The 10,832-nt window shown below is 40.3% G+C and overlaps 1 protein-coding gene across 2 annotated transcripts in view; it reads left to right on the plus strand.

Moving 5' to 3' along the window:
- The window catches only part of PARP8 (poly (ADP-ribose) polymerase family, member 8), a 116,990-nt gene that overhangs the window by 91,095 nt on the left and 15,063 nt on the right, over positions 1-10,832 (plus strand). Inside the window, exons 15-16 of one of the 2 annotated variants that reach the window (XM_010563530.1) lie at positions 3,103-3,195; positions 9,367-9,492. In XM_010563530.1, coding sequence (XP_010561832.1) covers positions 3,103-3,195; positions 9,367-9,492 — 219 coding nt within the window. The remainder of the gene's footprint in view (positions 1-3,102; positions 3,196-9,366; positions 9,493-10,832) is intronic. The other variant, XM_010563531.1, reaches the window with a different exon arrangement.

The following is a 10,832-nucleotide window of genomic DNA, read 5'->3' on the forward strand; positions in this document are numbered from 1 at the left end:
ATGGAAACTAGTAATCTAATAGAAGTTGGATATTCTGTACCTTTGTGGATGTGGATCCGCATCAGTAAGAACATGTCTATACTTTCATGTACATACACAAAAGTTCTTAGAAAGTTCAGCTTGCTGAATAGCACATGTAACTGAACCAAAATAAGAGCATCCAAAAATGACATTGGAACAACATAGCTTTTATAAAGGTGTTAGTGGTGGTGTTCTTGTTTGTTTACTGTGGCTAGGGACATTTCTTGTATTTATGATATGAAGTCAGAATAAGACTGTTCCTGTCCCAAGGACTCACATCCTATTACAAGAGAAGAGACAAGCAGACACCATAGGGGGAACACAGTGGCAGTATGGAAAACATAAGCAGCGGTGTAAGAGCAACCTTGTATCCCAGTTTTCCCATAAAGCTTGTGATTTTCTTTAAGCTCTGTCTTCTAGAATTGACTTATTAACTTAGTTTTCATACATTTTCATTGGTTCTCGCATGCACAATGGTGGACAAAACCAGAACATGGAAATGTGACACTGAATAGATAAGTCACCATCATGTGACAAACAAAAGCCCTCCAAATGTTTGCTTCTTAATTGTAAGCTAATCTTTTAATTTTGGAGGGAAAGAAAGGAGTTTAAATGGTTGAACCTAACTAATGACTGGAGAGGAAGATAGTGAAACGGCCATGCCAGCATCTCTGGGAACCCTCTACTAACACGCCTTGGAAATTTAAGTTAAAAGTATCTGATTTGGTTAAACAGGGACAAATTTCAGAAACAGGATCCAAAAGTGCTCTTGAAATGGCTGGAGTTTGGGTTAGAATGCATCCAGGTGGATATATGAAGGCAGGCTATTGAAGTGTCAATACAGCTTCAGGGTTTGAGTTATTTTCCCCATTAGACTGCAGAGCCAAAATACTCAGTGGGCATAAAGGTTCATCAAATGCATAAAATCAAAACAATTGTATAGACCCTAACAGTAACGTCTGTTCCTCTTCAGAGCTCAAATTTTCCTGTCTTGCTTCTCCTCATATCTACATTTCTCCAGCCTTAAGATCTTAGCTCCAGTGTCCACCCAAGAGAAGAAGGGCCTTTCAAATGCCAAACATAAGTACAATGACCATTTTCCTAACTTCCCTCTTCCAGATGCTCAGACATTTCTGGGATCATAACACAGAAGGTGGGGGGCAAGGGCAAAGATGACAGCTCTTGTGTTCCCTTTGCCATCTTTAAGTCTCAGGATAACTTACTTTGTTGAGGTTGTAAACAAAAATAAGTATTCTCTTAATACTTTTCTTCATGGCAAGCATGGCTGGCTAAACTTAGATTGCTCTGCTATTCTAGGGCAATCCCTTGCTCTGGAATAAAAGGAGTCTGTGTATACTGTTGATTATGAAAGTCAAGGTGGTAGTGCCGCCATGCTTCCCCAACTAAGCAAATGATTTAATCACCTTCCAAATGTGGAAAAACTAAGAATAATGACAATAATAAATACATTTTGTCTAGTGTGCCACGGCAGAGCGAATTGGATCATGTTAGGCTTCGTCTGCTGCCTAATGCAATGTAACATAGCGGATAAAATAAATCAGATAGGTGACACTCTATTAGACTTGAAAGATGATAGCTCTTGTAAAGCAACTGATGTGAGAATATGTCAGTGCAGTAGATTTCAGATGTTTATTGAAGTCCTGAGTCTTTTGCAACCCAGCAAATGCATATTTTAAGGGCTATGAAACAAGTGACTGCAAATACAGCATTATGCTTATTACTGACAAAGCTCTTGCCTGAAACAGAATTCAGCTAAATTTTGTTTTCTTTGTGTGCTTAATTCATTTTTTTTCATTTCTGCATGTGCTTCCTAGAGACATTGGCTTGAACTTCAAAGCATACCACTACGAATGCTTTAGTGATTATCATGGCAGCTAGACTCAGAGGTTTTACTTGCAAAAGTTCAGTAGTGCCTACCAAAGATTGTTTTAAGTTTCAGTTTAATCATATGGATTCAAAGAAATAGTTTCCAAAAAATATTTTTTATTGTTTTCAATATTGTAATAGAAAGTTATGTTTATTGGGGTCAATTGTAAGGAAGGTTTTAATTTGTGTTTCTTTCTTGTATTTCTTTCAACTGTTTGTTCATTTTGAATGCTTAGAACAATTCACTGTGTGATTCATTACTTGAGCCTTTAAAAAATTGATCTGCTAATTATCTTTCAGTAAATAAGCATGGAGTTGCTGTAAGGGCTGTAGCCAATTAGGAAGCCTATGAAGTCGTGCCTATTCTCTTTACTTAAAGCTGTGGGTTTTGTTTCTGTTTTGCTTGCTTTATGAAGGCAGAACACTCAATTCTCACTCAATATGCAGTTTAAATACATTTTTTTATTTCATCATTGTGATGGCACTGTGAATTAAATTTTTCAAAAGTATAGGCAAAAAACTGGTTCAACAGCAAGGGGTTTTTATTATTTTTTTTAATATCTGAAAAAATAGTGGAAGCACCTTTATTTATTAAAATAACATGTGGCCTTCCCAAATACAGTGTTTATTCTATGAAAATATAATGCATTTTCTTAAAGTTTACAAATAAATTGTTAAATTAGTTAAAAATTAAATTTAAAGTAGCTTCTTCAAGAAATTTGTCTTCTGGATCAGATTTTTATGTGTGTTCTCAACAGCAGAATAACAAGCTGTGAAGACTAAACTGCATTTATGAAGGGGGTGTGCCCCCATTAGTTTCTGGATTTGTTCTCCATTAATTTTAATTATATAGGAGGTTTTCAGAGTCTGATAGGATAATGTTAAGGTCTTTGGGTACTATGCCTGTAATTTTGGTTTTGTAATCTCTTTGGATTTTGTTTAAGCTTAGCCTCTGTGAGTACTTAAGAGTTTTAGAGTTCTTCACACTTCTTCTTCAGATTATTAAAATGCTTCTCTAATGTATCTTCCTCAATAATTAACATGTATTCATAATTTGGAATTAATGTTGCAGTTAATATCTGAAGAAAAAAAATTAACATTAAATGTGTTTGGGGTTTGTTATAGGTATTACATGATAAAACCAAGAATCTCAAACTAGAACAAAAATATAATTAACTTTCTTTCTCTGTGTAGCCCACTGTTTGTGAACGGGAGCTCTGTGTATTTGCTTTCCAAACATTAGGAGTGATGAACGAAGCTGCTGATGAAATTGCAACTGGGGCTCAGGTAGAATTATGTAATGCGTATTTCATGTCTGATTTTCTATACTAAGTCTTCTCAGTCTCTTCTAGTATTTATTTTGATTTATATTCCCCATATGAGTACTGTTTGGTAAGTATTATTTATTTGTCCACTTTTATAGCTGTAAATACACTGTTTTCTGCATGGTGTTTTCAAACGGTACTAATGAGGTGCTTCCATTGTTTTGCTTCCGTGTAATTAGAGTAAGTCTGTTTTCTTGTTCTGTTGTATTCAGTTAGGTCACCTGGGTTGTTAATAAAGGCAGCCATTGTCATTTGGAGATAATTCCCATTTATTTTCACCTAATGAGCCATTACTACTCTCATGCAATTAATAAGCTACTTCCTGTTCATGCTGTTGGGATACAGCTATCCACTGAGCATCTGTTGTTTTGATCATTAAATAACAGTGGGAAAGTCCTTACTGATGTTTTTCTCTATTCTCAAGTATCAGGAATTTAATATAAGTTTGCTTCCTGAGTCTAAGTTCAGTTATTAATGTAGCTGTTATAACCATATCACTGTTTTCTTTCGTAATTCTGTATGTGCCTTAAAACAAGGTATTTTAAACTATGTTTCAGAATCACCATTTAACCTTAGATTACAGTGAATTCAAAAGTTAAAAGATCTTATGTTTAAGATACTTTTAAGATCTTAAGTTAAAAGTTTACACATCTTACGGAAAAGTGCATTCCTCTCTGATTTCCTAGACATCTGTCACTCATTGTGCATTTATGTAGTAAGCAACACGTTTTTTTTGGAAGAGCAAACGTTCAGTTCACTTAACTTTAACTAGCACTAGTGAGTCTAGCCACTGGAAATAAACTATTCATCTGGGAGCCTGAATACTGCCTATGGGCATATCCTCAAAGGAAGAAACTTGCAGCAGTGTACACCAGCTTCTTCACTTCAGAACATGACTGCGGGATCTAAACATCAGCTCTTCCTGTGATGTCTGAAGACCATTAGATGGCTATATTTGCAACATCTAGCATACCAAACATTGGGATACCTGTGTAAGCTTGTAAGAAATGAAGAGAGGTGTGCTGATGAAGCCCCAACTCTTCCTCAGCCTGAAGTCCTCTGAAGACCTCAGCTATGTGTTTCTGGGGAGCTAGAGTTTTATTTTTTTGATTCAGGCACTAACATGGTACGTTACATGTACATTTAGAATCATAGAATAGTTTGCGTTGGAAGGGACCTTTAAAAGTCATCTAGTCCAACCCCCTTGCAATAAGCAGGGGACGTCTTCAACTAGATCAGATGGCTCAAAGCCCCATCCAACCTGACCTTGAATGTTTCCTGGGATGGGGCATCTACCACCTCTCTGGGCAACCTGTTTCAGTGTTTCACCACCCTCATCATAAAAAATGTCTTCCTTGTGTCTAGTCTAAATCTTTTAGTTTAAAACCATTATCCCTTGTCCTATCACAACAGGCCCTACTAAGAAGTTTGTCCCCATCTTTCTTTTAAGCCCTCTTTAGGCGCTGAAAGGCTTCAACAAGGTCTCCTCAGAGCCTTCTTTTCTCCAGGCTGAACAACACCAACTCTCTCAGCCTTTCCTCATAGGAGAGGTGTTCCATCCCTCTGATCATTTTTCTGACCCTCCTCTAGACCCACTCCAACAGGTCCCTGTCTTTCCTGTACTGAGGACTCCAGAGCTGGACACAGTACTCCAGGTGGGGTCTCACAAGAGCAGAGCAGAGGGGCAGAATCATTTCCCTTGATCTGCTGTTCAGGCTTCTTCTGATGCCACCCAGCATATGATTTCTGGGCTGCGAGCGCACATTGCTGGCTCATGTCCAGCTTTTCACCCACCAGTGCCCCCACGTCTTTCTCCACAGGGCTGTTCTCAATCCCTTCATCTCCCAGCCTGTATTCATACTGGGGCTTGCCCCAACTCAGGTGCAGGACCTTGCACTTGGCCTTGTTGAACCTCATGAGGTTCACATGGGCCCACTTTTTGAGCTTATCCAGGTCCCTCTGGATGGCATCCTGTCCCTCAGCATGTCAGCTGCACCACTCAGCTTGGTGTCATCTGCAAACTTGCTGAGGGTGCACTCAATCCCACTGTCTATGGCATTGATGAAGATATTAAACAGTCCTGGTCCCAGTACAGACCCCTGAGGGACACCACTCATCACTGATCTCCATCTGGACATTGAGCCATTGACCACTACCCTCTGGATGCGACCATCCAACTAGTTCCTCATCCACTGAACAGTCCACCTATCAAATCCATCTCTCTCCAATTTAGAGAGAAGGATGTTCTGGGGGACCATGTCAGAGGCCTTACAGAACTCCAGATAGATGACATCTGTAGCTTTTCCCCTGTCCACTGATGTAGTCAGTCTATTATAGAAGGCCACTAGGTTGGTCAGTCAGGACTTGCCCTTGGTTAAAGCATGCGGGCTGTCTCCAATCATCTCCCTGTCTTCCGTGTGCCTTAGCATAGCTTCTTGGAGGACCTGTTCCATGATCTTCCCAGGCACAGACATGAGGCTGACAACTTGATAGTTACCAGGGTCTTCCTTTCTACACTTTGTAAAAATGGATGTAATGTTTCCTTTTTTCCGGTCACCAGGGTCTTCACCTGACTGCCACAACTTTTCAGATGTGATGGAGAGTGGCTTGGCAACTACATCAGCCAATTCCCTCAGGACTCTGGGATGCATTATGTCAGGTCCCATAGGCTTATGTATGTTCAGGTTCCTCAGGTGGTCTCGAACCTGATCTTCCCTTACAATGGGAGGGACTTTAGTCCCCCAGTCCCCATCTTGTGGTCCATCCACTCGAGAGATGTGGGAGGAGAGGTTGCCAGTGAAGACTGAGGTAGAAAAGTTGTTGAGTACCTTGGCCGCCTTCTTGTGCATTGTTACCAGTTTGCTAGTCTTGTTCATCGGGGAGTATGCTTTCTTCGGCCCTCTTTTTCTGGCTGACATACCTATAGAAGCCCTTATTCTTTGCATCCCTTGCCAAGTTCAGCTCCATCCGTGCCTTGCCAACCCCATCTCTACACAACCAGGTAGCATCCCTATACTCTTCCCAGGACACCTGTCCCTCCTTCCACTGCCTGTGCATTTCTTTCTTGCCCTTTAGTTTGACCAGCAGGTCTCGACTCAGCCATGCCAGTCTCCTGCCTTCCTTTCCTCATTTCTTACACCTGGGGATTGAGAGCTCTTGTGCTCTATGGAAAGCATCCTTAAAGATCTGCCAGCTCTGTTCTGCTCCCTTGTCCCTGAGGGCAGTGTCTCAGGGGGTCCTATTGACTAACTCCTTGAATAGCTGGAATTTTGCTTTCCTAAAATTAGGGAAAAATTAGGTACAAACTTACGTGTTAATTACATGTACATTGTACATTAAGTACAAACAAGTAGCTCTCACTTCTCTTTAAATACAGCTGACATGAGAGGTGGTCCTGGTTAGCTCTCACTCTGTTTTTTATGTAGATATCACTCCTGCAGGTATCTGTGGAGCTTGTTCTAGATCTCTAGAGTACCTCTACATCTACAGAGCTTTGCTGTAGAGTAGAGAAGTGATTACAACCTAAACGGTGCTAAAGGGAGTTAGATAAGAGGTTTTGTCCATTGTCCCTTATTACCTAGGTAATAAGTTTTGCTAAGTTTCACTCTAGTGATAGCACTGCACCCAGAAACACCTGATCTGTTTGAGCTCCCATTCCTGTTTGCAGAAAGAATTCAGCAGTTCTAGGGTTTGATTCGTCGGACCTATTTTTGTCATTAGTTTAGGATAGTGTGAATCACAGCATAGACTATCAGCACAGTGGTTATTTTCTCCCATTGATTATAAAGAGAGCCTATGCTGACTAGTAGGAGGTAGGTGTTCGCATTCTGAATCTCTGTCTTTTGTCAGATGAATCTTCTTTCAAATCATTTTGTGTAGTGAAGGAGCCTAAGTATAGGTTCCCATTATTAGAAATCACATCCTGTATTTTTTCTGCTGTGCTTTCGGCTAGTTTCCTAAGGTATACACCTTTATTTTGTCACTCCCAGTATTCTGATGGCTCTTCCTTAATAATAAGTGATTGCACTTTCTAAAACTTTCAAGCCTGAACTCACCTTGCCTTATTTTAGTCACATAGTCAAAATACCTGAAAATTAAATGCCTGATTTGTTGATAGTTCAGACTTGCTGTAGAGAGTCTCTGGAGAGAGAGAGGCACTGTCAGAGAGACGGATGTTGTAAGAGGGAATTGTCATCAGCAAGTGTCATCTTGTCCTCCTTAAAAATATTTTGATCCTTACTTACATACTTCAGTACCTACTGTTAAGGAGGAGGAGCTCAGGTGCAGCTATAAGGACATTACTAGATCCACAGCACTTCTTACCAAGGAACGCCTACACAAGTTTGTATTAGACTTACCTCCATGTTTAAGTTGCTCTGTGTTCCAGCCAATCAAAACAATGATCTCAGGGGAAATTGGGGGTTTAACTAAGTCTAATCTATGCACTTTTTCCCTCATGTCAGAGCAATATGCAGGTATCATGGTGAGAAACAATATAGGAGTCAATAGCTGGTTTAAAGGAGGGCTTTGGATTGGTGTTCTAAGAAGAACTGTACTAATTTTAAGACAAAGTCCCATCATGCAAATCATAAAGCAAGACAACTTTGAGTCACTGTATTAAGAGATCTAGGGACTTGAAAGACTCTTCCCTGGTAGTGTTTTGCGACTGGAGGCTAAGAAGTGCTTCTGAGAAGCAGGGTGTATGAACTCAGGCTCAATTTTATGGTAATACATTTACACAGTTGCAGGCCTGTTGCCTGACCTGGCTGTGTATGCAGACTCCTGGTCTCGTTTGCAAATGCTAATGCAGATGCCCTATTTTAAAACATTCCTCACACTTACAGGTATCATAAAATGGAAAGTAATCAGACCACCATGGAGGAAGGGATCATTATTTAAGTAACTTCATTTTTCAATATATGTAGGATATTTAGGAACTGGAACTAACAGAATATTTTTAACCTGATGGAGAAAATTGTCCATTCATGCTAAAGGAGCAGAGGAGGAGAATGGCAACAGTATGACTCACCGCAGCGCAGTTCCTTTTCCCTTTCATCAGGATTCTTATTTTCATTCTGCTTCTCTAAAGGACCATCTTTTTTTTTCCTCCAAATGATCAGATACAATGGCAGATACATAAAAACTTCTAGAACAGCTTGAGCTGCGAGATGAGATCTGATCCGTATGGAGTTGTGGGAGGAACCAGGGATGCCTACGAAGTACGACTCATCTCAGCTTTTCCTTTCTTTCATGGAAAAGTCTGTTTTCACACAGGAATGTTTTTGGGATGCACAGAAAAAAACAGGGAGAAATGAGCTAATTTGCAGCTATATTTTTCTGTAGCAACTTTGGATTTCATTATGAGCTGGATTTAGGTTTCACAGCTGCCAGAAAGCTGCATTCTTTCTGGTTTGTGATTGCTGTATTCTATTTTTAACCTGTGAATTACAAATTTTGAAAGTTATACAGAAATCAGGTGCTAACTTGTAAATGTGCTTATGTGCACGTACGTGATTACATGCCATGCATGATCTTGTGGTGAAATCTAGGAAATCACAGATATTCAAAGCCATGTTGTAATTTTGCACAACAGGATGGAAGGAAGAGAATCTCCTAGTGTGAGCTGTGCAAATGACTGTTAAATCACTGCACTGTTCTGGCTTTAGCAAAAACAATGTTTACAAGTGTTTCTATGATTACAGTCTTCAGGAGAAGAGCAGGCAGTGGTACAGATTGACAAACCATCCCTCAGCAGCATTTTTCACTTGCATCTACTGTGCAGAGATATACAGATCCAGCACAACCTCACTTCCCTAGAGAATTAATTTAATCCAGGAATTAGCACATATGCACAAGAGAAAGCAGAACTGCAAACAATGTATTTGACATGATAGTACATTTAGGACCAGATACTGGTCCTACTTTGCACTGGGAATAATTTGCCAGGGCTGAACCCAAAGCGTGTTGAGGTCAATAGAAAAATTTCAGTCCTAAACTATGTCCTGTGGATAACACGGTTAGGATAATATAGGTAACAAGGAAATATGGTATTACTATAATGTGTAGAAAAAGCAGACTGGAAGATACAGTATGAAAGTACATATATTGGACAAATATTTTTCTTTATCCCTAGGTGGTTGATCTGTTAGTATCCATGTGTCGATCTGCATTAGAGTCACCTAGGAAAGTTGTCATTTTTGAGCCATATCCTTCTGTAGTTGATCCTAATGATCCTCAGATGCTGGCCTTTAACCCCAGGGTAAGTAGCTATGTCATAGTTTGGTTTTAATCATGCATGCGATTTCAAAGCAAAGCCTTCTTCTGGAGGAGTCTCGTTTACTGTAAGAGATGCAGCTCCAGAAGATAGCACAAGCATGTGACTATTTTCAGAACTTTGTAGCTTTTTTAACTGTCTCTGAGAAGTTATTTGACTATAAACTGTAAGTTGCGTTCAAAGTTATGTTGAAGCTAAGGAATTCTTTTAGGGTACAAATTCTACATTCAAAATTTTATATTCTTAGTGTCTTTCTCTCAGTGTGCACACTGGACACAAACAGAAAGATGGCCTTTGGGAAGTGTAGACCTTGTAAACTGGGGGATTTCCAGTCCATCTTTTTATTCTTAAAGTGGTTATTGCCGTCATCTCGTTTTCTCTTTGCAAGCAGTTGTGTCCTTAAATGTAATTTTATCAAATTTGACATAATAGTCAAGTTTCGTACAAGCATCAATTTTGAAGTAAAGAATTGTATTTCCACTGCTTGCTCCTCAGGCTGCAAATACTGCCTCTCAGGGAAGCCCTCGAGAAGCTGTGAACTATTACATCTCACTTGAGCCATCCCCAAGGGCATAAATGAGAACTTTGGATGTCCTGCATTGGGATGCATTTCACTTTTTTCTGAACAAAGGCCAGTTAGTGGTGGTTCTTCCTCAGGAAGGGGCGAGCGTGTTCTGTAGCATGTGGGAAGGCAGACTTGCCAGGAGGTGCTTGGAAGGGGGCTGATGAGGAGACAGCTAGTCTGGTGGCTGGGCAAGGCAGGAGGGAGTTTGAAGCAGATGAGGGAATATGAAAGAGGGTCACACCAGAAGAGGAATGGAGAGAGCCCCTGGGCTGGCAGGGCCTGCACCGCCTCCTCCCAGCTTCTTGCCAGTGTGGACAAGGTGAAAGCCCATGGGCAAAAGTTGGCAAGACCCAAAGATGGGGAACAGTGGAGCTCCTGGAGGAGACATGACAGGTGGAGCTGGTGAAGCATGAGTTAAGCTCAACTACTTAGAAAAGTTGGAGCTGTCTGGGAGCGGTTCCCAAGCAGAAGGTAGGCAAGGATCAGGATGAGGCAGAGGGACAACTGAAGGATGTCTGATGTTTTATAGAGCTGTTAGCAAAGTAGACACATCTGTTTATTTAGCATTTTATTTAAAATCTGTTTGGTCACTGCATTATTTAACTTAATAGCATGTTGTCCAAATAACTGTCAGAACGTGTGTTTAGTTACAAATGCTTGTTTAAAAAGTGAGCTAATTTTTTGAGTGTCTTGGAGATTCCAGTGAAATTCAAGAAAAAACAACATGATAATATTTTGGGGGGGGGGGGGGGTTTTTCCG

The sequence above is a fragment of the Haliaeetus leucocephalus genome, unplaced genomic scaffold (genome assembly GCF_000737465.1).
Source record: "Haliaeetus leucocephalus isolate CR32 unplaced genomic scaffold, Haliaeetus_leucocephalus-4.0 Scaffold169, whole genome shotgun sequence".
NCBI lineage: Eukaryota > Metazoa > Chordata > Aves > Accipitriformes > Accipitridae > Haliaeetus > Haliaeetus leucocephalus.